Here is a 27,188-nt window from a genome sequence, read left to right as displayed (position 1 = left end):
TTGTGATTCTATTCTACATGAATTTGCGAGATCTCGTTGGTCCTTGTGACTTCAGCTGTCGGTCACGGCCGCAGCCGTTCCGCAATAAATCCGGACCTGGTGGGTATTAACTGACAGCGGAGCACAGAGCCAACACTCAGCGGAGCCCATCCGCAGCCATTCTGCAACCGGTGGAAATTGGGGGTTAGGCATTCAATTGCTGTGTGAATCCAGCCTTAGATTGCTAGGCAGGCTGGGTCTGGTGGTTCAGCCAGCGTGGTTCAAATAAAAAAACTGACTGTTTTGGGTCTGGAAACAGTGCTGTGTAATTATGCTATGCAGTCACAAATATGTGTGAATAATCAAGTAAATACATTGAATAACCCTTGTTTATACTAAATTGGCCAGCTGGTGAAATTTTCTCATTTGGTTGCAGGCAAAGTTCCAATGAATCTCCACATCACAGGTGTTCTTTCATGTTTTAATGAGCCTTGGTCAGGGCATAACAAAATGTACTCCTGGCTAAAGTTTTAAAACCTCTCTCTCTAAAAAGAGGTCACAACCAACAGTCTGCCAAACACCTTGCTGAAATGTCATATTTTTTAGCTTCCTGTGAATTGTGCTGTGCGTAATGAGGCACAGGGCTGATTGCATATTAGATTTTTTTGCTGTAAACAAGGAGCCAGATGCCAAAGTGGACAATTTCTCCCTACCTTTTTGGTGGTATTTATCATACCTGAATGAGGAAAGCATAAAGCCACGGTGCATTCAAGGATCCGGTGCTTACCTTCCTGAAGGAGAAAATATTAAAAATCCGAAATGTTTAACGAGAAATAAAAATGAAAAATCTTTTCTTTTTCTAAGCTCTAGCCATAGCTGTGGAAACAAACTGCCAGTACTACAGTAGTCTTAAAATGGTATGGTTTTACTTTGTACCTCTCTTAAATACAAAAGATAGAATAAAAATACTGAAAATTGGCCAATTGCTAAGTAAACATATTTTTATAAGTTGCTCTTGTACAAGGCAACCACTGGTCTGTACACAATAAAATAATATAATACTATTGTGTGTGTGTGTGTGTTACAATACGATACAAGATAATATAGTCTAACTAATACAAGTATTTTAGCTATATTTGTGCTACCGCACATTATATATGTTTTTTTTAATTAAGCACTGTTAAAAAATTCAGTTCATTTCTGAGATGCAGAACATGTTGGTCAACCATTCACTGCAGTTTTAAATACTGCTGACATTGTTTGTTAGAATGTATGTTAAACAACTTACATCTCGTTTTTGCTGATTGACCTTCCTTGCTTTAACTTCTCACCTGGCAGCAATGATGAGCATGTGTACTCAAGGGTGTTGCCGTACATTATGACATCACAGCTGGGTGTAACAGGTGCAACACTGCACACTTCTTACCACACCCAACCGCATGAGAACTTTACCACAGAGAACAGTAAAACACTACTTTTCAGCCTGATTTTACGTTACTCTTTAAAGCTGCATTTTGTAAATCATGTCCTTTGTTCTGGTGTTTATTTTTTATTTTTTTAGGATGCCGACAAGAATATCATCAAGTTACTGAAGGAGAAGGGTCGCCTCGTCAATGCAAGCAGTTTCAAACATAGTTACCCCTTCTGCTGGAGGTGAGACAAACAATGAATGAATGAAATTTTTATTATATAATGTATAAAAGAATAATACATTAATTAAAAGTCTTTATCATAGACAAATTCCCAATCCAATAAGATGAACTAAACAGACGACTCTAACTTACCTGACACTCTATCTAGCTATTAAAAGAAAAAAAGAGCACTTTTCTTAATTTACCCTATTTTGCGATGGCTGTCAGACAGTGAAGCAAAAATGCAAGTCCTTCAATTTATTTTCAATAGGACTAGTGTGTTCATGCTGTGGTGGGGCGTGGGCAGGTTTACCGCAGTGAGGACAGGCGAAAAAACGTTAAGACTGACTCAACTTTTGGAGAAACGCAATCCCACGTGATACTGCGGTGGCCAATCATGTAACCGGCGATCCGATTTATCAGTCGGTTTTGAGGCGGCGTGAGAATCCCGTACAGTAAACGGGAAACATCACTCCCTCAATAGCTGCAACAAGAATGTTTTAAAACCCAAACAAAAGCACTAAACTGTCCAGCAGTTTGTGTAAAAGCTGAAACAACAAAGCAGTCGATCTGTCTTCCTGGTCTCTTTTCTTTCTCTCTTTCTCCATGAAGCTGCTTTCTTTTTTAAAGTCTACTTGTGCTACATTGGGGGGGGGGTTAAAGAACACAACAGGATGCCAAACAACTAGGCCGTTTCATTGTCACTCCCCCCGCGACACAAACCTGCGGCCAATCGCCGGATCGCTGTTTCACTGTTTGAACGCAACCTTAAAGTGGCTCCTTACAACTCCCTTAAACTAACAGCTTCACTCTGTCTTCCACCAGTGTGTGTGTGTGTGTGTGTGTGTGTGTGTGTGTGTGTGTGTGTGTGTGTGTGTGTGTGTGTGTGTGTGTGTGTGTGTGTGTGTGTGTGTGTGTGTGTGTGTGTGTGTGTGTGTGTGTGTGTGTGTGTGTGTGTGTATTCTGATCTCTTCACAAAGTCAATAAATGGGAGCAAGGTGACACACACAGCCTTAAGGCTCCACATTATCACTTATTATTTAGGCAGATGCAGACCCGTCCCCCCCTCACTGTTTGAGCAGACTGAATTACTGGCTCACATGAAGCGGCTGCATGCTGACCTGATCAGGATTAATGAACCCAGTAAATATGCAAAGATGGGCTCTCTAAGCCACAAGGAAAGACAGGCTCATTGTGTTATTAACCACTCAACACTTATAAGCTAGAACTCAGAAATAGTCTAGGGAGCAATGCTTTTCACTAAACTTAAAGAATATTCCTTCAAACCACAAAAAATTTTTTTTTGAACACTGTTGGGCAGCAAAGCGTCGAACAAGCTAACATAATTATGAGATTTAGATTTAACATTATTTTTAACTTTCTGACCGCATGTATATTCATATTCATTCATACATAGTCATAACAGCATATTTCATTTGACTTTGATCATATTTTCTGCTGTTTTTCTGCGGTTGAGAATGAACAGCTTTTTCTCAAGATGGAGTCCACAGCCATGCTGGTGGCTCTGTGAGGTTGACTGACACATTTACATTTTTACCTGATGATGGCGCTAGATGGAAGGAAAGGGGGTCCCCACAATCACCAGGAATTATTCTCTCTGCACAATGTATGACCAATAGTTCAGATATTTCAGTCTGAGGTAAAAAAGCAAAGTGGTGGACTGCCTGGCCGAGTGCCATTCCTGGAGCCATGCTGCTAGCGTGGTTAAAAAACACTGCCACTGAACCAGCCCAGTTTCTAATCAGCGGTCATTACAGCACATCAACAGCAGGAGAAATGTATAACGAAATATACAATGTGTATAGCAATCGTTACGTTAAAACTTTAAAACAACGGGCTTGCGTCATGAATTATGATTTCTCTTACAAATGTAATTTCCATCAATTCTTTGGGATATTATTTTTTCTTAACTTTCTTTCAAGTCAATATGTTACGCCCTGTTTTTTATCTACTGTGTTTAGGTCTGACACGCCCCTGATCTACAAAGCCGTTCCCAGTTGGTTTGTTCGAGTGGAGCACATGGTTGATAAACTCCTGGACAACAACAGCAAATGCTACTGGTAAGCTGTTTTTTGAGACAGGTGATAACTAGTTTGGTGCTAAGGGACATTTGGATCTGCAGCTATGAGTATCAAGTGGTCTAAAATATATAAGATGTACAGCATTCACAGTCCCAAAACAATCACAGCTACAATTCTGCACATCCACGTCAAGTTGTTTGTCTCTGTAGGACAGCTTTGTATTACTGGGCATAGCAATTTTAAAGGTGAAGATATTGGATTTAAAATGCAAGTTGTTGTAAGGATTTTTCTTTATTCGTTGCCATTAAATGTGGATAAAATCCTCATTAAAGCATTTCATTATGATGCACAATGACCTGATGTTTAATAGAAAACGTTAGCATGAGGCTAATTGTAAAGGCAGAACGTGAAGCAAAAGAAAGCGTCTGCAGGATGGCTTTGCTAAGTGGTATTACCCTGGTGCTACCAGTGCTCCTTTCTGAGCCAGAGTAGCTGCCTCTGTTAATGGGACTGTCAAACTGAGATGAATGAGTAGCCGCTAGGAAGGTAAAGACGCATGCACATGTACACACGTGTACACACGTTTACACAGAGCAGCACAAACACACACACACACACACACACATTTAAAGACTATATATGTTATTTGTGGGCTATAAGTGATTCATTTAATACAGGACAACCCTGTCCATATGTATATTAAAGTAATTTACAGTATGGTGAATTGTGTTATCTTACTAGAATTGGGTAACTGTTTATTTTCATCATTGATTGATCAGCATTTTTTCAGTTTTTCTTTGGGTCAGTTAGCAAAAAAAAAAGCCCATCACAGGTTCTCAGAACCCCAAGGTGACATCCTTTGTCCGATTTAAGCTCTAAAACCCAAATATATTCAAGTTTTCTTTTATAGAAAATAGTGCTGTCAGTTTAACGCGATATTAACGGCGTTAACGCAAATCCACTTTAACGGTATCAATTTGTTTCGCGAGATTAACGTTCCTTTTTGGCCTAGCAAACTCTAGTTTTTTTCCACATGCTGTTGCAACAACTAATAACGTTAGAAAAACTACAACACCACACCGGATCTAGCTAGACCGGAAACAAAACAACAGGCAAAACAACACACACACTTTTTGCGAGCCGGCCAAAGAGTAGTAACGTTACAACCTGAGTGGATGGCGAGTGTGAGTCGACGAAATGGATGCCAATAAGATTCTGAATGGAAAGTTTACTTTTGTAAAAGTTGCCAAATGGTTCCATTGACAAGACCAAAGTGATCCGTGTGTTTTGTCGTTGTGAACTGAGCTATCATCGCAGCACGTCCAGTCTGAAATACCACTTGATGGCCAAGCACACAGCTGATACCAATTCTCCGCCCCCTCGTCAAAGTAGACAGTCTTAAATTGTGAGAGATTAGTTGCTCCAAGTAAGAATGTTACATGTAAAATTGAACACTACAGTAGGCTAGATGCCAATGTTGTTTTCAATAAAAAAACATTTGCACAAAGCAAGCCAATCCACTTTTCCATGTTGATAAGAGAACGTAGTTTCTTGACCATAAGTGAGAAAAGATTTTGGTTTTAAGTGACTGGTCCTACAATGACTCAGGATTATTCTACGCCCTTGGCCTTTTCTTTTCCATGTCTTTTTGTCTGTCTCTTTGTTTCAAACCCAACTGTTAGCGGAACCACTTTGAAATTCGTAGTCAACAATGGGTCCTTGTTTTCGGACGATGATACACAAAAGTAGGCTTCTCATTTCTAGCAGGCAACTGTCAATTCTGTCGGCTGAAATGATAACTGTCGTTAGCAGATTTGAGTAAGCTAGTTAGCCAGACATGTTAACGTTTACAGCTAACATTGGAGTGGACAGACACACAATTTAAACCAACACTTTTGTTCTTGTATTTTGGGTTTTAGAGAGGTTGAAAAAAAAAAATCACCAATCAGACTCTTCATGTACGAGTCACTCTCAGTACAGGCCTGTGCACACTGCTTTAACATGTGGATGAATCCAAAGTCTGGCAGACCTGCCGTGCATAGTTACAGTTACTAAGCCTTAATTGAACAATGCCTGTTCAGGAGAAGGGGATTATTGAACAGTCAATTTCCCAATTAGTTGCATGTTGTCCTTCATCAGTTTTTCTTCTTCTTCCCCCTGTTTTGCTAATTTTTCTATCCTTACCTTTTATTAGAATCATGCACACGCAATGTCCACAACCTCTGTTCCTCTGTCTCCCTCTTGTATCCATCCCTAGTGTCTCTGACTCATAAAAGAAGCTTGTACATGTTAAATGGCTCTTCTGTGTGTGTCAAGCACAAGACAGCACACTTTAAATTCTACATTTAGCATGAAACAAGAGTGGGAGGGCGAGGGATGGAGGTGTGTTCAAGGGGGGCTGGTGAGCAGCAGCAGCAAAAAATCATTAAATTGATATATTATGGGCCTAAATAGAAATGCCTTCTACAAATGGGAATTGATGAACTAGTTGCTTAGTGCGTGGATCCTGGTGACAATTTATACCCCCCGTGCTCTGTTCTCCTGAGCATCACTGCCTTGCACAGCAAGAGCAGGCGGCAGAAAAAATGAGAGGAAAAGGAAAAGATTGTGAGATAGGGGATTAAAGCTAGATATCGGTCGAAGCAAAATGGGGTGCAGAGGAGGAAGATGCCTTGAAGGGAGTGTTAACCTTTGCAGTTGAGCTTCATAAAAAGAGTAGCACAGTTTTATTTTTAGGGCGAAAATGTGGAGGAAGAGGAAAATAAGCTACCTCAATAGGAATAACAATATTATTGTACAGTACTGCTCATGAATATAGGAACTAAAAACAGGAATATAAAAATCCTTTGGAAATTGATTTTAATGCCTTAATTGAAAAATGAAGAAAAATCCAACCTTTAAGGACACCAATTTTCTTTGTAAATAAATAATGTCTTGTAAATAAATACATGTTCTTTATTAAAATACAGGGGGTATGAGTATAGACCCATATGTTAAATTCCCATATGCAAGCAGATTTTTATTTTTGAAAGGCTAGTTATTTCATGGATCCAGGATACTATGCATCCTGATAAAGTTTGCTTGGCCTTTGGAATTAAAATGACCCAACATCATTACATACCCTTCACCATACCTAAAGATTGGCGTTTTTCAGTTAGCCCAATAGCTGGTTTGATTTGCATTGAGAGATGATTTTATGGAAAGTAGCTTATACAATCACAAACACATTACGTTAGCAGGGCATCTGCAGGTCTTACAAAAGTCTTCATTTTTGGAAAAAGGCCTTAGAAGGTATTCATTAACTCTTAAATTTGATTTACAAAAGTCTGAAATATATTATTTTGTTTGCCTATAACGTCAGATTCCAGGCTGTTGGGAAACATTAGGGATTTTGGGACTGTTCATACTTTTTTGTTTCAGACTTTGAGCAAACACGGTCACTACTAGCTCATTCATTGGGCATGAACCAAAATGAATGAATCATTTTTAATTGGTTAATACATCTATCTATGCCTATTTATCTATTTATCCTGCTTATCTGAGTCCAGGTTGCCTTAAGTTAATGTATTCTATCATTAAGAATTATAAGTATACTGTTGGTCAGTACAGGAAAAAAAATAGATATAATAAAAAATGCAGGGCCATATTTTTCCTACTGAATGGCTATGAAATTGCATTCTATGTGGTGTTGAAAAGGTTTTAGAAAGTCTTCAATTTAACTTGGTAAACCCCACAGAAACCCTGATTAAACGGTTGTAAATGTTTGTTAAAGGAGGTTCAAAAAGGGCAATATTCTTGTTTCATTTCACGTAGACCTCCGTCCTGTATGCAAGTTTTGAATATTTTTGTGGTTGAATTGATGTTCTATATTTTAAAAGAATAACTGATACCAGAACACACACCATTATGTCTGTCTCTGCAGGGTTCCAGAGTTTGTGCGTGAGAAGCGTTTTGGGAACTGGCTGAGAGACGCACGAGATTGGGCGATATCCAGGAACCGTTACTGGGGAACGCCAATCCCTCTCTGGGTCAGCGACGACTTTGAGGAGGTCAGAAAACACACACAGATAAGCACTTTTTGTGCGTTAATAGAGCACTTAATTCTTCTAATGTGTCTTTGTACTCTGCGGCGATGACACAATTTGTCTGTGTCATGACCAAATACCAAGACAGTTACTCTTTTCTTGGGGTTGGCAGCACTCACAAATCTATCTTGCCATTATTAAAAAGTTGAACCCTCCATAACTCTGTTTTAGTTGAGGGAAAAATGTCTAATGTCTCTACAAAAGGAATATAGGTTTGCTGCAGGGGTTCAGAAATCCCTCTCTTATAAATTAGCAGAGTGAAATGCTTTCTCACTGACCTCCTTTTGACACTCTTTTTGTTTGTTTGGGGGCTTGTGTAGGAGAGCCTTTCTGGCATGGCAGAGTGAGATGACTGTGGTGTCAAACCAGAGAGTGTAGCGTGTCTCTGTACTGCAGTCAGAGTCAGCTCCCCTCGGGCACCATTGCCAACTCAACACATGAATGATTCATTAATGTAAACAGCAAATAAACACAAACCCAAATGTGTTTGGTTGCTCTTCGTGCCGGTTAAGGCGATTTCAAAGGTCCTTAAGACAAACAGCGATCATGGGGAGGAAAGGAAGTAAGACATTGAAAATAGTGGGAGGAGGAAAGGGGACAGAATAGATTAGTCAGTGAAGAGAGAGAAGTGAGAGATGAAGAGGGGGAGGAAAATAAATGGAAGAGGAAAAAGACAGTGGAGAAGCCAGCCAAACTATACAAAGATTTGTCTGGTTATGGATGTTGATTGCCAAACGCGGCCGACTATGTGAAGTAGACTGAACTGAATGAGAGATGTCAGAATTGGGTTGTTTGAGCGTTTGAAAAATGAAGTGTTGGTCCCTTGTCTGAAAGAGGGACAGCTAGCGACCTGCTTGCTGGAAATAGCATTGTGGCTGTTTCCAGAATACTTATGCTCCCTTGTGCTCCTTTCACACACCCCTCAGCTACAAATCACACACCCAAAACTAAAGCTGTAAACGAGGGTGTCAGTCTGTGTGTTGCAGTATGATTTCTATCTCTCACTCTTTTTTTCTTTTTTGCGCGTTCACTCTCTGTACCTGTCTTTTCTGGATAGGATTCTTTTACTCTGTCTACTTGTGTATCTGATGATAGTGTATCTTGTTGCATCTGGGCCATGTTACCTGTGCTGCTGTGGTAAAACTAGAGCAGAGCCTACAGGTTAACTCTCTGAGGAGACCAGATAACACACTTTACCATACTTTCTAAGGTAAAGTTACTCAAAGTGCGTTGTAGTAGCCCTACTTTTATAACAAATAACTTTAAATTAGGGTACAACTGGCTTCAATTCTTGTGGGTTTAAAGTAATAGTTTGATATTAGGAAATATGCTTTTTGCCAAGAATTAGAGTAAAACTTAATTACCACTCTTATGTGTACAGTAAATATGAAACTGACACCAACAGCATGTTAGCTTAGGTTAACACAAAGACTGGAGACGGGGAACAGCTAGCCTGGCTCTGTCGAAATGCAACAAAATCCGCCTACCATCACCTCTAAAGCCCACTGATAAACATGTTTGTTCACCATTTGTTCTCATCATTAGCTCAATGCAATACAATAAAATGGTAACATTTATGTTTATTATTGCACATGGTCCTTTGCAAATGAAATATAATACAAAATGGCAAATACAAAATTGCATTTGTCCACAACATCGTAAAAGGTTGCATATACTTCATTGTACATGCTTATCCATTTAACTTACTCATTGCAAAGTGTAGCCTGATATTTGTTTTAAAAATTACTAACACTAATTTTATTCAACATTAACACATACCATCAATCAATAACCTATAGACATTTTTTTTAAATTAACTGATTAATTGTTGAATTTTCAAATTGATTGTATTGTTGGGCCAACAGTTACAAAATATAGATACAAAACAGTGAAAAGCAACAAATGCTCACAATTTGAGAAGCTGGAACTAGGAAATGTTTGGTGTTTTTGCTTGGTAATTTAAACAGTTAGTTGGTGATTCATTTATTTTTTTGTTTTACATCAACTAATTGATTATCGAATTTCAGCAAAAATCATTAATTTTGTCGTCAGGAAACTTGTAACTGTGAATGCTGTTTCGTGACAATGCTCACTCAAGCTGTACTGTGTGTTTTGTGTGTGCTTGTACATCAGGTGGTTTGTATAGGGTCCATGGCTGAACTGGAAGAAATGACTGGAGTCAAAGTAACGGATCTGCATCGGGAGAGGTGAGTCACTGATCAAACACCGAGATTATCAGCCAGCCACCACCTGAGCATGTACTCAGTGGTGTGTGTCTGCTGTGGTAGTGTGATACTCGCAGAGTCGCAGGCTGTATGTGTGTGTATCGGTGGACGTGAGATGACAACTTAATGACACGGTGTCTCTGCTTGTCTATGTTTGTCGATGTATGACTTTGTCCTCTGCCACTCTAATGTCCTGTCTGCCTGAACTAGACGTGTGCTGTGGAACAGATCACTCTACTCTTCTGCTCTTCATCCGCTAGTTACCGTTAATCACTTCAGTGGGGTTGGCAATCTTTAATTGATGCGGGAGGATGAGGTCACCTTTGTCCTGCTTCTGTGTTTGCGCTGTGTTTACAGGGTGCCTGTACGTGTCTGGAAGACTTGGAAAAGTGATGAAAATGATTCATGCATACTTCAAGATCAAAAAGCAATTTGTGTAATTAAAGAATAACTGATTAGCTATGTAGCAGTTTATCATATGTTAAAAACCGAGTTTTAAAAGTGTGCACTGATTTGAACTTTACTAAATACAATCTATTTATGGATCTCTAAAAACTGAATGGACAGACTATTACCTCACATTAAAAGGTTTGAAGTGGCCAGCTCCCAGACATAATGGCCCTGCTTGCATTGGGAATATTGAATCAAAATCTTAACAACACACCACTAAAAAGACATAATAAACCACTCAAAATGTACTGCAGTGCATTTCTTTTTAGAATATTCCTGCTTAATGCTCCCCATTTCCTCATTAGGCCCAGTTGCAGTGCACTGCGGCGGAGCAGCATTAAGCACGTTTTACAGTAGATGCTGCCAAGCTGGCGCCTGCATATTTAACGTCATGGTATCGCCGTAACTATTTATACCGCCGCTGTTTCTCGACACTAGTTGCAGTCTTCTCCTTACAGAGGTGTTGCTAATGAGCAAAGGCTACCAACTTTGCTCGTTCTACGGACTAGAAGAAGAAGAAAAAGATTAACGGCAGAACTGGCAGCAGCATTGACATCAGTGCTTTGATTTGATTTGATGACCTACTTCGTCGGATCGAGCCTTTCATTCACCTTAGAAGAACTCATCCTAATCCAGTAAGTTTACAAGAGAGACTTGCAGTCACTCTGAGAGTCCTGGCATCCGGTTGCTAGGAGCTCTTTCATGCTTTCTGTTTCCGCATTGTCGAGCACCGCTGAGAAAAAAAATGAGTGGTGCGCTACCTCTGCTCGCGCGCTGTAAATCCAGGCCAGCTTGGCTGCCGCTACTGTAAAATGGCCACTAGTGGCCAACAGCAGGTTACTAAAGGTCTAATCTGCCTTTCATTGGCCTAATATTTCTAGAAATATGTAGCAGGTTGTTGCTGGACGGGAAAAGGGTAAATGTGTGCTAATCAACTTTCTGATATAATATACAATGATTTATTGTTTTTCTATTAATACAACTCGGGTAACTTTCCATTCACATGCATTTAATGTAGATTTAGTGGGCACCTCTCACAGGTTAATACTTTGTAGTTACTACAGCCAGGTTCATCTGTTTCCTCTGCTTAAGTAACTTTACTGTAGAAACAATGATTTTGTTCTTGGGCTGAATCGGAGTGAGTAGCTACATGGAGTAAATTAATCCATATCCTTGTGTCTGAAGCTTATGACCCAAAGCAATAACCAAGTTTATTCTAGTGGGTGTCAGCACAATGTTAGCACCACTGTTCTTTTCTTAAACCTCGTTCCCGAGGGTGAAGGATTATAAAATCGTTGTTTTGGACTGAAGCCAAAAAGCCTATAGACCCATTAAGCAAACAAAATGTTTAGTAAGGTCCCCGTAGCAATAATACAAAAATAAAATAAAACCGGACTGGTCAAATAGTTATTACTGCTATTTTTCTAAACAATTGTACCTTCTTTCTCTTTTTTTACCTCTTTCTGTGCACACTTTCTCTGCCCAGCATTGACAGTCTGACAATTCCATCGCGGTGTGGTAAGGGCGTGTTGCGGAGGGTCACAGAGGTGTTTGACTGCTGGTTTGAGAGCGGCAGCATGCCTTACGCCCAGGCCCACTACCCCTTTGAAAACAGGAAGGAGTTTGAGGACAGTTTTCCAGCAGAATTCATCGCTGAAGGCATTGACCAGACAAGGGGATGGTAAGATGTGAATGAATGGACAGATGAGAAATAGTGACATTGAGACCTTTCCCTGCTGAGTTCATTGAGGGAATTGACAAAAGCAGGGCATGAATGGATGGACACAGACACAATCAGCCAGATGAGTGTGTTCTAAAAAGACTTAAAAAATGTTTATGCCTTCGCAGGCGACAGCTGTGGCCGGGTAAAAGAAGTGTGTAAAGCATCCATGTTTGCCAAAAAAATACATTTAATACCTTTCATTAAATTGCCTCAATGTCTTCACTACATCTGTTTTGTCATGTCATTCCCCCTCTCTCTCCCCTTTCATGTCTGCAGCTGTCCTGTTAAGTAAAGGCCTAAGCCAAATAGCCAAAATAAATCTTAAAAAAAAAAAGTTTTAGTTTGTAGGATTGAGGAAAAAATCAAAGATGGACCTTGTGTACTATCTTTTTGTATCCTACTGTAGGTTCTACACCCTGTTGGTGCTCTCCACTGCGCTGTTTGGCAAACCGCCCTTCAAGAATGTTATTGTAAACGGATTGGTACTTGCTAGGTGAGTACAGATTTATTAACCAACCCGTCTTTGATATCTTTCTTTAATTTGCAAATAAAATGTATTTTTGTTAAATATTATGGCTGGTCTTTGTTTCTTTTTGTCAACAAATGCTGTGAAATGATTAAAACCAACATTTTGTCTCTCCCATTTTTTTGTTGTTGTCTGTAATGAGATTTGTTGACAATAAGAAAAATCCAGTCAGTCAGTCAATTTCATACTTATTTCTGAGCCACTTTCTGCAGACATCATTTTTCTTTGCCTCCACTAATCCACTGATTTCCCTCCTGTTTACTACAATTTTTGATATTGCTTTTCTTCTTACTTCACCTGCCTATAATGTCCTATTTTCTTTCTTTTTTTTATGATTAGTGTGGTATGTGTGCTGTAACATTTAGCCCTTAGAGCTGCTCTACAATAGGGCTACTTGTCCTCAGCCCCGGGGTCTCAATGCAGTACTGTGCTCACAGGCCTGCTGACCTGGAAGGACTTGACTAATTTGAATACCAAGGGCATAGTTTCCAACATACACTTATGTGCATGCATGCGTGTGTATGTGTATTAATGCCTTTGCTCGTCTCATTTCTGCAGCGATGGACAAAAGATGAGCAAGCGCAAGAAGAACTACCCAGATCCAGGACTGATAGTGCAGCACTATGGAGCTGATGCCCTCAGGTCAGCTCTGTGCTTGAATGTGAATAAGTGTGTGTGTTTCTGAAGCATGAATACTTGTGTGCGGGTGGCAGGGTTCTGTGCGTTAGTCTACCTTATGTAATTAGCCGGCATGGTTTTAAAAAGGTTTGAATCGCTTTTCACGCTTAGCTGGGCTTTGTCCTGCAAACAGTATAGACACACGCATACTGTACACACATATTCATACACACATTGTTTCTCCTCATACATTCCCTCCTTTGCCCTGAGCAGTGAGAATGTCATGGCCATATGGCTTAATGAATAAAGCACTATGCAGTTGCGCCATATGCTCACATATATACTGAAGAAGAGTGAGCTGCAGAGATGAAGATAGCAAGGCGACAGTCTGTTTCTCTTTAAGGCTTCCATTTTCGTTTTTTTGTCTTTTGTGCTTTACAACTTTAGTCACAATGTAGCTGTTATGGTACAGTGAGCTTCATAAGTATTTTAGTATATGTGAGCTTGAAACTGAACCAGTGAGAACCAGTAAAGACCAAAAGTGATCTATTTTGCCTTTTATTTCAATGTATCTGTAATAATTGTGCAGGACCTATTGCATGAAGTTGCGTCATGTTAGCTTGCTTCCAGAATCATCATCAAAACCTTTTCCAACCACTCTAACCCAGTGTGCTGATTTCTGCCACAAACTGTTATATTGATATGGATTATTCTGTATTTCTGTTATTGTCATGTCAGTGCTGTCTTTTTTGGCTTTAATGAAGAGAAGAGATTAATTTGCACTGAAATGCTGTAGGTAAAATTAGGTTTTGGCCCAAAAATGTGTTTAGAACATTTTCAAGGTGGACATTTTGACAAACTGGTGGAGCTAATCCAATTCAGATATGTTTGACAGTTGAATAATAAAATGCAGCCGGACAAGCAGCTTTCCTTTTAATGGTGTCCAATACGTGTTTTTTTGTGCAGTATAAAATAATAAGAGTAGTGTTTGCCTTGGACTGTTGCAAGACGAACAGGGTTTTAACTGTATCTACACCGGCTTTTAACTGTCTCCCCATCTGCACGAGCAAGATACTGAAGCTTAAAGGCCGGTACTTCATATAAACCCTTACTCATTCATGCACATCTATGCACACGTTTAAGTTATTACCTGTGCATGCTCTGACTCATCCTGCCACACTCACCAACTCCTTCACTGTCTCTCTTTGTAGATTATACCTCATCAACTCTCCTGTAGTGAGAGCAGAGAATCTGCGTTTCAAAGAGGAGGGTGTGCGAGATGTGCTGAAGGATGTCTTCCTGCCGTGGTACAATGCTTATCGCTTCCTGGTGCAGAACGTTCAAAGGTTACAGAAGGTAATGAACTGAATAAAACGCTCATTCCTTCCAAAACTCCAATGTTCCTTTAGCTATTGCTGGTCTTAAAAACACAGCGCTGCAGATTGTTACTATCATTATATAAGTTCATTAATGGTACAAAAAGAAAATTACTTTTTGTTAGTGAAATGCAGTAATTCCTTCCCGTAACGTCACTCTGGGATTGGTTAATGGTTAATAGCTGGGTATTTTGGTTCAAATGGAAACAAAATCCTAATTATAAACTCTAGATATTATTTTTTTAAGATTTATAAAATAAATTACAATTTTTATTTCCCTTTCTAACAGTGTATGGCCAGTCTTAACATTAAGTCAGTTTAGGCACTTGGCACATCAGACCATGGAGCCTATGTGATAATGTTCAACCGGTAACTATATTTTTCCAGTCGAAACATGTATCATTATAATATATTATATTATATATATATTATATATATATATATATTATATATATATATATATGATATATATGTATAGATATATATATATGTATGTGTGTGTGTCCGTGTGTGTGTGTCCGTGTGATCTTGTTTGACATTTATTGAGCTTTTTATATATAACATTATATATATATATATATATATATTATATAGATTATATTATATAATATATATATATATATAAAAGCGTCAATATATAAATATATATATATATATAATATATATATATATATAATATATATAATAATATATATTATATATAAAGAGCTCAATAATATGTCAACAAGATCACACGGTGATCAAGTATATAATATATATCTATATTAATTATATATATATTAATAATAATATATATATGATATATAGATATATATATATATAATATATTATCTATATCTTAAAATCCATCCCATCTGGTATAACATATTCATGTTATTTCTACATTCAGCTTAAATAAAGGGATGATTTCTTGTTGCAGCTTACCGCCTGTACACAGTCGTGCACTGGTCAAGTGTGTGGATATATATATATATATATAATATTATATATATATATATATATTAATATATATATATATATATATATATATATATTAAAAAAGAGCTCAATAATATGTCAACAAGATCACACGGACCACACACACACGTAAAACCTGATCAGCCGCTTCACATCAACTATATTGTGTCTTTGTTAAAAATTATATTTTGTTTGTGTGTGTGTCAGGAGGAAGACATTGAGTTCCTGTACAATGAAAACACCGCAAAGCAGAGTGACAACATCATGGACAAATGGATTCAGTCCTTCACACAGTCGCTCATCCAGTTCTTCAAGGCTGAGATGGACGGTGAGACAGACATCCTCAAAACACGCACACTGGTATCATCAGTTGATATCGACAGTGGCAAAGAATATAACTACTTTATATCTTAAAATCCATCCCATCTGGTAACATATTCATGTTGTTTCTACATTCAGCTTAAATAAAGGGATGATTTCTTGTTGCAGCTTACCGCCTGTACACAGTCGTGCCACGCCTGGTCAAGTTTGTGGACATGCTCACCAACTGGTATGTGAGGACCAACAGACGCCGTCTAAAGGTGAGATAACGGTTACATCTTTCTTTTGTTGTTGTTGTTGTTGTTTTGTTGTGAGGCACGTAAATTATTCATTTGATTAATGGAAACAGTAATTTAAGCTATCATCAAGTCTCTTCATCATAGCCTCCATCTGTGGACATTTTATAGCAATCAGTTTGTGGCCCTCCCAGTCAACATTTGGTTGAAGTGAATTGTGGATACATGCACTGATGTGTGCTGAGGCACTTTTATCTTTTCACTGTTCCAAGGGGACTGATTTTGTGTGTGTGTGTGTGTGTGTGTGTGTGTGTGTGTGTGCGTGTGCGTGTGCGTGTGCGTGTGTAGGGAGAGAATGGCACTGAGGACTGCCTGTGGGCGCTGGAAACCCTCTTCAGTGTTCTGTTCTCCATGTGCAGGCTGATGGTGAGTCATACTGTTTCTCTGTGTGAGTGTGTGTGAGACTTGGAGAGAAAAGACATTTTATGGGGGACATTTCTTGTGATGAGGTTTTGCTTTTGTGTATGCAAGACACAAAGAAACAATTCTGGTACGGACGAGGTGTGTGTACTTACATTGCTATGAATTATGCATGAGCAGTAGGAGTTTTTATTTATAACACATTGAAGATGTTTGCATGTGAGGTGGGATGCACACTAAGAGCCAGTTAGCCTGACCCCATCAATAAGGATCAGCTGTGAGCTACACAAATTAATTAGCAATAGTACAAATGGAAGAGAATTACATTAGAAGTAACTTCACTCTGGCACAATTCTTTTTGAACTTTTGCACCATTTGAGGGAAAAAAACTATAGTAAAAATATGTTTTGTATGGAGATTTTACAGCTGCTTCTGACCTTTTATGTCAGAAAATGTAAATGAACTACATTACAGAGCATATCAGGATCTTCTTCTCATTCCTTTTCTCTCATGTCTACTTGCTTTCTTCCCCTCAGGCTCCCTTTACACCCTTCATTACAGAGATGATGTACCAGAATCTACGTCACCTCATTGACCCCACCTCTGTTGAAGAGAAGGACAGCAGCAGCATCCACTATCTCATGCTGCCCCAAGTCAGGTTGGATAAATCCCTCTATCAAGTTAAAATTCTACAGACATCGACTGCTTCATGCCACTTACATTAAAGACAAAAATAGGAAAAAGTGTCCTCAGAGTTGTTGCTATTGATATTTGCTAAAAGTAGCTGAAAACGATTATGATGGTCAATCTGTCACCTGTATCCCCCCAACCACTCTGCACACCTTTTAAATATTGTGGCTGAAAGGAGCAAGGCAGAAATCGAGGATGTTTCCCAAAGTGTCAAGAGGTGTGCTGCCTCGCCTGAAATACAGGCCGCCTATGCTAACGTTAGAAGAAATGATTACCCTTTTATGAAAAAGTATGAAGCTTTAGGTAAAACATCGCTAATTAACTCAGTAAATGTTTTATATTCTAGAAATAAAATCTGATCACAAGGCGATTCAGCTCACAAGATGACATTAATTGATCATCCCGTTATAATTTCGCTTTGCAATAATATTTAGAGCAGCACTCTAAAGTTATAATAATAATTATTATAATATTATTAATAATAATAATCACAATCATTAGATGCATAATGTACATTTAATGTCGGGAAAATGTAGAACTTTTCAAGGTCATCTGGTTTAAAAACTGCTGCTCTTCCAACCCTGTAGCTCACACAGCAAACCCCCTTGTATTCTCACAGGATATCCACTGCTGATCCAGAGCCCTAATCAGTTTCAGCCAGAGTGCCTGGCCTTACTTTACCCCAATCATATCACACTCTCTACTCCTCAGAGTAGAAGCTTTTGAAGCTTGAGAGTCTAGTAGTGTCTAGATGAACTGGATTCACAGCAGCTGTTCCTTTAGTGTATTAACCCTTTATCCTCTTCATTCTGAAGAGACACCACCCCTCTGATTGAAATTTCCATTTTAATATTTAGTAATATTTGGGTTATTTCACGAGATTGATCGGTTCTGAAGATAAAGATTTGCGGTGGATTAGTTTCTGTTCACGAGTCAAATGTAAGGCTCTTTTGTTTCTGGGTGAAAAAAATGTCCACATTGTTACCATGTTAGTTCCAAGCAACAACCAGGTCATTTATTATAAAGAAAGACTTTGAAATCCTTGTGCACAGCCTTCAACAGTTCACTGCTATCTTCTCTTAAAGCAGCCTAACCCTGTTTGCATTTTTGTGGGTAAACTGTTGATCCCTTCTCTAGCAATTGATAATAGATTAAGAGAAGAGTTTGTGCACTTATTTCACTTAAAAATACCCTCACAAAACTGCACTGGGCCTGTCTTTAACTGGTAGCACTGCCTAAGGATATTGCTCACAAAATATGATCATTTCATTCCCTTCAACTACTTCATTAAAACATGTGCCTTGGTGGCTGATCAGTTTTGTATAGCCTGGAAGGAATTTGTAATTGCCCAAACATAATTGCATCATCTTTAACTACAAAGAAGTTCTGACATGATTAAATATCTATTTGATTTAGCGTAAGGAGAAAAAGTTTGTGTAATGGTTCATATAATCTCCCCTGTCACTCTAGCAATACTCAGTGCTGCTGCTTTAATAGCCGCTTGTCCACCCGGCTGTCGAATGGGACTACTTCACCCCCCTCCCAAAGGTCATACACCAATCAGGCGGTGGGAAGAGCTGCTCCTCAATCAGCTCATTAAATGATTGGCTGTCCCTGGAGTCCTCTCCACTTTCATTTTACTCCACTGTTGTGTGTGCACACATGGAGGAGCAGACTGCTCGAGTGAACAAGCATTGTGCACAAACACACACAGCGTTTGTGTTCCTGCAGACAGGGCTAATATTGCAATGTGTGATGTGTGGGTTATGTGTGATTATCAGCAGCTCTAATTTTGATTCAGAGGTGGAAGTCTCAGTGTACTTTAGTAGTGGATGTTCCTAAGTTAAACTCTGGCACTGGGGGTTCTGAACTCTGTATTTACTTAGACATGTGGTATTGTCCTTGCCACCCTATTATTCATTTTCCTCAATAGAATAGCAATTTGAATTTCTAAACCAATGATTAACCAGAATGACGATTGCTGGTTGTGAGTTATGGCAGAAATGCACCTTCGTCCCCTTAAGTGTGTGCTGAAATTGTACAATATTTCACAGCATACAGGATGATTCTCGTAAGACGGTGGGTTGTTTTGAAAGATGTTCCTCTCATCCCCCTACATTCACTTATTATAAGAAATTATAAGAAGTTTGAATAACACAGGCTCCAATACAAAGCCTAGTTTTGATGCCTTTACGCATATGTTAAATAAATACTGCAAGGGATAAAAGAACCTTTTCTTGAGTGCCTCCATTAAGAAAGAAACAGAGAGAGGGAGCATGTGTGTATGAACTTTCTTTGATCGTAAAGCCCAATGTTGCTGTTCAATTCCCTGGTATATCAGTCAGTTGAATGAACTATACTGCAGACTGGATTTTCTACTGACAGTGACTGCCGACTCACACAAACGGGTCAAACGCAGGTTGAGTGCGCATTGGCAGGTCCGTGCTGCTGCGTTTGGTGTCTGACCTGTGATGCTACTTACGATGTGGGGATTCTTGGATTTACTTAATTTGTGTTTCTGTTTTTCAGGGAGAAGGTAATTGACAAGCGCATTGAGAGTGCTGTCTCTCAGATGCAGTCTGTGATTGAGCTGGGCCGAGTGATCCGAGACAGGAAGACCCTTCCCGTTAAGGTGAATCATCCATTTGACTCAAAATGTAAGAGGCACAGTGAAATAAAACTCAAAGAAACATGCTATATATTGGCGTGATATTGGATAATTGCAGATGAGGCAAGGTCGGACGATTTTAGTAACAAAAAATTGCAGCACAAACAGTTTGTCCACCCGAAAGCACTGACAACTGACACTGGCTGGAGCTTTTGACCCACTGTAATGTTGGTGTGTGTTTTTCAGTACCCATTAAAGGAGGTGGTAGTTATTCACCAGGACCCAGAGGCCCTGAAAGACATTCAGTCCCTGCAGAAATACATCCTGGAAGTAAGTAAACCAAGAGTGCTCATTGGTTGTAGTGTGTGATAATCCGTCTTGAAGTCGGCTTGGTGATGTGTCATTTTACTAGTGCTCTGCTTCAAGACGAGAGGTGCATCTTCTTCTCATCTTTCCTTTTAAGGGTTTTTATTTTTGTCTGTTTACTCTGGTTTGATCAGTGCAAATAAATGTCTAAGTTAAAGAAAAACATCCTCTAGAACCTCGTTAACACTCCAAACCCGTTTTTGTTTTTTTTTCTTGATAGATGGGATGTACAACAGAGGAAGTGCATCTTCACATGCTGTTTATTTTTTCTATCCTCAGCTGTAATTAAAATTTCTGTACTCTCTTCATTTAAAAAAGGGGGTGGAGCAGATGCCTTTTGATTTACTCCCACATGCAAACTCTTCATTAAATAAAGATTTCTCCAGCACACGGAAACATTATAATAATGTTAATGTGTTTTTGTACTTTATAGTCGCATTACTATGCATCATTACGCACCATTGACTGTAAAATTACTGGACAGAGCATCCGGTTCGTCGAAGTGCTGCAAATGCCGAAGTGTCTTAAACCCGCATAATATCGGAATTCCAGCAGGGGGCAACACGTGTGGAGAAAGTGACCCACTTATCAATTGATTTATTACCTCAGTAAACATTTTCATAATGTGTTTATGGTCTTAATCGCTAGTTTTAAGTCTTTTGCAACACAGATTGATGTTCATTTTTGGAATTATGGTCTTGTTGATTTTAAAACCGGCGATAAAGCAGGGGATGTTTTAGGGCGTGGCTACAATGTGATTGCCAGTGAAAGTGTGTAACCTAACAGAGTGTCCCTGCATAAGTTGTCACATCCGAAACCAAGATGGCTGGGGCCGTTATGGCGACCTCGACGACTCATAGCAGATCTCCAAAAACCAATGGGCGACAGTGATGTCACACATGCGCTGTCTGCTAATATACAGTCTATGTTACACACGCAGCTTTTCTAGCTCTTGTTTTACATGTAGAGCCGGCAACATTACTGAGTTGTAGCCTTTGTTTATTTAACTTTCCAGGTAACATGCTGTGTGTTTTGCTATGGGGGGGCAATAGCTCTGACTGTAGGGAGTTGGTTTGGGAACCGGAGAGTTGCTGGTTCAAGTCACTATTCAGACCAAAGTATGGTGGTGGACTGGTAGCTGGAGAGGTGCCAGTTCACCTCCTGGGCACTGCCAAGGTGATTAATAAAGTATTTATTATTATTATTATTATTATTATTATTATTATTATTATTATTATTATTATTATATGAAAACAAAATCATATAGTCAAGGACTGGGTGTTTCTAATGTTAAGTGTCATTTTTGTCAAGTATCATCATCAGTGTATGGTTATGCAACGGAGAGTTGTCTGGCCTATTCAGGTGCTGTCCAAGTAACTGGAACGGCAACTACTCAGACAGTAGACAGACTAATTGTCATAGCCTTTTAGTGCAGGAAGCCATTAAACGGACTTTATCCCTTTTTGTCTTTGGGTTTGATTTTCCACCAACAAAATCAGAGTCAGTGCTGTTCTACAGGTGGCTCAGATAACTCCGCTATGCTCTTAAGTAAGAATGCTTCAACCTTTCAAATGCTGTTGCTGGAAATGTTGCTACTTTTATAACCATGTGAAGTTTTACTAGGTTCCAAAATGAGAAATTACTGATTTGTCTTAAATGGAAAATTGATTCCTTCTTGTTCCCATATGCTACTGACCAGGGAAATTGACACGACATAGAGATTAAGAATTACGTGGAGAAAGGCTTCTAATGTACCCTCCTGTTGGATCCCACAAGCTTAATCGTAGTTTGAGCCACATGTTATCTTTCATTTCTGGCGAGGAAAACATTTAACCTTGCCGGTTTCTAGCTTCCCTCCAGTAAACAAGGTTTATTTGATCAGAATTGAGAGACATTTTAGGTCCTGCTGCCCAGGGAAGAACCTTTAAACTCTCCTAATATTGATGTAGTTTCAGTTGAGCTGAGCATTAAAAAAGGTATTATTCTATAATTTATAATTATTTAACTGGTAATTTCTTTTACCACTACTTTAATGTGCACGGATCGGGCACTGACTGGTTGATTTCATGGCTGACTTGTTCTCTGAGTGAATTACATTTTTTGATTGTGTCTTTCAGCACGTCTGGAGCAATTAGTTTTATTTGACTCCTAGAGGATGTGACAACGCATTTAACTTGACTTGAGACCCCTCAGAATTGCTTTTGCCAATGTATAGAGAAGCGGATACCATCAACAGTAATACTAGCACTGGCATGTTTCATGGGTTTAGTGGCCATTGCTTAAGTCCTAACTTGCAAAAGGAAAGGAAGCAATTAGCTAGAAACAAAAACTAGGAACAAACTTCGATTCACTGTTGATGGTCAAAGGCCATTTTAATTTTAGCTTTGGTCAGTGTTACTTGGCCGACAAGCTTGTTGATGTTTTCTGTTTTTGTGTACGACTTTGAATGTTAAACCTGATCCTGAATCACATATACAGAACGGAACTTATTCTAAAGAAAGACTTCCAATTCTGAGTAACAGGCTTCATTACTTACAATTGTAACTAAATCAATGATTATTACAAAAGTAGCTCAAGACCCCCCCCCCAAAAAAGAAATAAAACAAACCTCCTTGAGCTGAAATGGATAAAGAAAAGGGTCTTTTGAACAGCAAGTTTAGTTTCAAAGCCCTTTTAAGATGGTTCTCTCGACAATACAAATCTTATTTGCATGTTATTTCGATGTAAATTTAGTTACTACCAAAGTACGTTGAGTCTCAGAAAAACATCCCTTTTAAAGTACATTTAGAACAGATAAAATATGTGTGATTCATTTAACTTAAGATAATCATGCGATTAATCGTGACTTAAATATTTGAATCGATTAATACCCCTATGTTTTATTTAGTTTTCTATACAGTTTATTTTTAGTTCACCTTTCAAATGGACATTTTTAATAAATGCAAACAGTTTTAATGTAACTGACTCATATATTTTAAGTCTTACATTGCATTTGGTTGGATGGACATATGTTGGGTGCAGGATTAGCATTGTAAAGGTTAAATTGAACAAATTCAGTCACATCACTTAACATTCATTATCATAACTTAATTGCATTACTTTTCATGTTTTTTATCAACTGTAATAACCATATATACAGAATATACAGTGCACACACACACACATATATATATCTATATATATATCTATATATATCACACACACACACACATTCGGGATATAACACAGGATGCTACAAGACGGTGGCGACTTTTCTAAGACATAGGTTGTCTCTTTTTGATGTCTTCCAGGAGCTTAATGTGCGACAGTTGACGCTGTCAACAGACAAGGATAAGTACGGCATCCGTCTGAGAGCCGAGCCAGACCACATGGTGCTGGGCAAGAGACTAAAGGGAGCCTTCAAAGCTATCACTGCTTCCATCAAGGAGCTCACCAGCGAACAGCTACAGGCCTTTCAGAAGACAGGTATTGCTGTGTGTTGCTGTCTGGTTGTGTGTGTGCAAAAAACATCAGTGCATTTAAAAATTCCACTCATGCAAAGGAAATTACATCCCAGAAATTGTTTTTGTATTCATTTTTCACAGAGTACTTGTGTTCTCTATACAAGTGAACACATACCAAAGAGTTTTGTTCACCAAATAGTTCATTAGTAAAGAGAAGGAGGTTAGTGTTAGGATGTACACACCTGTCTTTCACCAAAACTGTGAATCCTTTCAATGAAATCGGGTACAGATAGACGGCCAGTTTATTATCAGAAAGCAAACCCTAACCCCTCTATAACTATAATCAGAGTTTGAGCACGGATCAAAGCAGTGCAAGGTATCTTGTCTCTCCAATTATAGAAAGACGAAGAGAGGCCCCAGAGTCTCTGGGGAAAGACTCAGTGGAGGTCAGCTGGGCTGTGGGAACGTAACATTTCCAATCACTCACATGCTTGAAGTCTAGCCAATTGGTAGGAAAGGAGGCGGATGAGCAATGGCAGGAAAGCGATAGTTGTGGTAGAGGGTGGTAAAGAATTATGGAGAAAGGTAACACACTGTTGAAATTTTGCACAGCGGTACCAAGTAACGTTTCACTGATGTTGTGATCAGGTGAGATGTACTGTAATATTTGAATGTCCTGTACAAACCCTACTTTTAAGATGCTGAGCTGTGTTTTTGTTTAAAGGAATCACAACACTAAGCTACAGCTAGCAGGCAGTTTGAGTATCTTAGCACAGAGAAAGGGTGGAAGCAGGGGGGAAAATGGCTGGCCTGGCTCTGTGCCAGGATAACAAAATCAGGAGGATGGAAAAAAGTTGGGGAAAAAAACAAAATAAACATCTGTTAACAAATCAAAGGTGGAAGGTACGCTACTGTCTGTGAAGCAATCTCTGAAATAATTTATCTATAGAAAGTTACCAGCATACACTCAGATGAGAGTCCACTTTTAACCTCTTGAGCAATTTCTAGCTTTTCAAAAAACCTTTTTAGACTTTAAGGGTGGCAATTTGGCTAGAAACGGATTGTGCGTTCCTGGCCATTGGTTGAATTACTCATTATTCCTTACCTGTACCTTTTGATCCCATCATGTTGACGGGGAAGAAGAAAAGAGGTTAAGAGAGAAGGGGGAAAAGAGCAAAGAAGCTGGAAGGGACACAGGAAATCAAAGCATGGAAATCTAGGATTAGAGAGAAACAGAGTGACTGTTTCACCCAGCCTTTGGGTGTGGAGAAGTAAAGAGGAGCGGAGAACACAGTCACGGTTCTTAGTCAGAACACAGATGTAGGTAATTGCTGCCACTGGCAAATTGGAGATATAAACCTGACTAGATTGGGTTTACTGTAATATTTAAAAACCAATCTCGTGTGAATGTGGCCAGAAAGACTGCAATGTGAGGAATCTCAAAACGCTCAAGCAAACACTGGTCCAGACCCCATCCAATTCAAAACAAAGCCTCAGCCTAATATGCAAATTAAGAGAGAACTTTATTCAGCATGATTGGATGCAATTTAAACCATTTCTAGAATCCTCAAGAGACGGAACACCAAAATAAAGACATTTCACACATTTAGTTGGCAATTTATTCAAATTTAATAAGGAGAATCGTGGGGCATTAAATATTTGCATTAAAGTCTGTTGTCAGTCAGAATTGATTTAATCATGATGGGCATCAATATAAATTATTTTCAAATGCATTTTCATTCTCTCTGAAAATTATCCGTTTTCAGTTTACTGGTGGTATTTAAGATTTTCACCAGAACACATCTGAAAATGAGTGTGTCATACGTGTCTAGTTTAATTATTATATTATCTACTTTAATTATAATTTAATGCTGAAGTGGTCCGACAAATGTTACCACTTCCACACAGTTCAGACATTTTCTTTATTATGTCACTCAACATCCAACTGACTTTGTAGCAGAACATTTTTCATCATTAATTACGTAGGCTCTACCGTATAATTTTGTCCTACATGATCGTTGCTGAGAATATCCCAATCCAAAAAGAACATCTTTTGGTTGCAAACTCTTAATGAGTGTATATTAAATATGGTTTGACTCATTTTCTCCCGGCCCCCTGGTAAGTTTTGTACAGACTGAATAATGTATAGTTGTTTAGCTAATACGGTCTGATGATGAGGAGACACAGTAGTGTTCCATGGTGTGGAGTTACATGTGAACAGCATATACACTGCTTTTCTATTAACTGATGAATGTTATAGCTAGTATGCTGCCATATAACAATGTTTATTTTTTTAGGTTCAGTACCACAACTGACTAATTCATATTGTTTTGGTTAACCAAGGATCCATCAATGTGGATGGTCATGAGCTTCATGAGGAGGACCTGAGGCTCATGTACAGCTTTGACCAAAGTTTTGGCTCAGCAGCGCAGTATGAAGCACACTCTGATGCACAGGTATGCTTGAAATTTAAACATCATCAAAAATCCTTTTTGCATTAGATACCATTTGCATGCAAATTGAACACCAATCAAAACAAAAGGAGGAAAACATGTTGTTCTTGATTTTGTGGACAAACATAGCTTCCCTGTAAAGGAATAAAGTGGGTACTGTGTTTGCAAGACAATATTGGGCTCCTCCTGACAGGACTACTTAAGAATAGATGGACCTCCACTGTGAAAAGTGGAAGATACAAAATATTCTTCTATTTAATATGCATTTTTATTCCTAAGTGGCAGTTTTTAAGAGACTATAAAACAACCTTTTATTAAAACAATAGTTTGACATTTTGGAAATATGCTTAAATGCTTTCTTGCTGAGAGTTAGATGAGCAGATGGATTCCACTCTTATTTGTATGGGAAATGAGAAGCTACTGCTAAAGCTTATCACATGACACAAAATCTTGTTTATTCTGTACAACCACCGAATTTCAGCAACATCTCGTTGGGGATTTACAAGGGGGTTATGTGTCAAATTGTTTTCTTGAACCAGAGCATAGACTTTTTAGAAAAGACGGAAGACGCGTTTCCACTTTCTCCCACTGTACAAAAGTGAAGCCATAATATCCAGTCACAGCTGTCAATCATGACGTTTCAACCTGTTTTATAAGATCAAATAACTAATAAAAAACAAAATTCAGAAAATCAACATTTCAACAAATATCAGAACCTCCCTAAAATGATCGAAACAGTCATTGAGAATTCAGGATATTATTTTTTGTATGTAATTGGACTGTTGCATTCGAAGAAAAATACACACTGCTGGGTGTTCGATTTATTTAAAGTTTATTTTTTTGTTTGTTCTAAAAAGCCTTTCAAATGCCAGTGACGTCATACACATTGTACGGCCAGAGATACTGCTTTACACCTTACAGGTTAGGTTGTCCCTTCCAATACACGTGCTAAAAAAAGGTTTGGCTTGCTAATGTTTAAAAGATCACGCCAAAATACACACACACACACACACACACACACACACACACACACACACAC

At 38.7% G+C, this 27,188-nt stretch overlaps 1 protein-coding gene and 1 long non-coding RNA gene across 2 annotated transcripts in view; one reads left to right on the top strand and one right to left on the bottom strand.

The window, feature by feature from the left end:
* Positions 1-27,188, top strand: part of iars1 (isoleucyl-tRNA synthetase 1) — a 57,071-nt gene that overhangs the window by 20,057 nt on the left and 9,826 nt on the right. The window contains exons 12-27 of the mRNA XM_032512772.1: positions 1,541-1,632; positions 3,593-3,691; positions 7,575-7,701; positions 9,871-9,944; positions 11,899-12,093; positions 12,542-12,628; positions 13,220-13,303; positions 14,491-14,635; positions 15,820-15,940; positions 16,102-16,193; positions 16,518-16,595; positions 17,126-17,247; positions 19,809-19,911; positions 20,134-20,217; positions 23,544-23,718; positions 26,040-26,152. Of these exons, the coding sequence (XP_032368663.1) occupies positions 1,541-1,632; positions 3,593-3,691; positions 7,575-7,701; positions 9,871-9,944; positions 11,899-12,093; positions 12,542-12,628; positions 13,220-13,303; positions 14,491-14,635; positions 15,820-15,940; positions 16,102-16,193; positions 16,518-16,595; positions 17,126-17,247; positions 19,809-19,911; positions 20,134-20,217; positions 23,544-23,718; positions 26,040-26,152 (1,791 nt within the window). The remainder of the gene's footprint in view (positions 1-1,540; positions 1,633-3,592; positions 3,692-7,574; positions 7,702-9,870; positions 9,945-11,898; positions 12,094-12,541; positions 12,629-13,219; positions 13,304-14,490; positions 14,636-15,819; positions 15,941-16,101; positions 16,194-16,517; positions 16,596-17,125; positions 17,248-19,808; positions 19,912-20,133; positions 20,218-23,543; positions 23,719-26,039; positions 26,153-27,188) is intronic.
* LOC116687446 (uncharacterized) lies at positions 10,845-22,673 on the bottom strand. Its single transcript, XR_004331547.1, has 3 exons — positions 22,661-22,673; positions 11,174-11,178; positions 10,845-11,100 (listed from the first exon to the last, which is right to left on the bottom strand). It is a non-coding gene; the product is annotated as an uncharacterized LOC116687446 (long non-coding RNA).

The sequence above is a fragment of the Etheostoma spectabile genome, chromosome 4 (assembly GCF_008692095.1).
Source record: "Etheostoma spectabile isolate EspeVRDwgs_2016 chromosome 4, UIUC_Espe_1.0, whole genome shotgun sequence".
NCBI classification, from domain to species: Eukaryota; Metazoa; Chordata; class Actinopteri; order Perciformes; family Percidae; genus Etheostoma; species Etheostoma spectabile.
The sequence above is the reverse complement of the archived record's forward strand: the minus strand, read 5'-3'. Positions and strand labels throughout refer to the sequence as shown.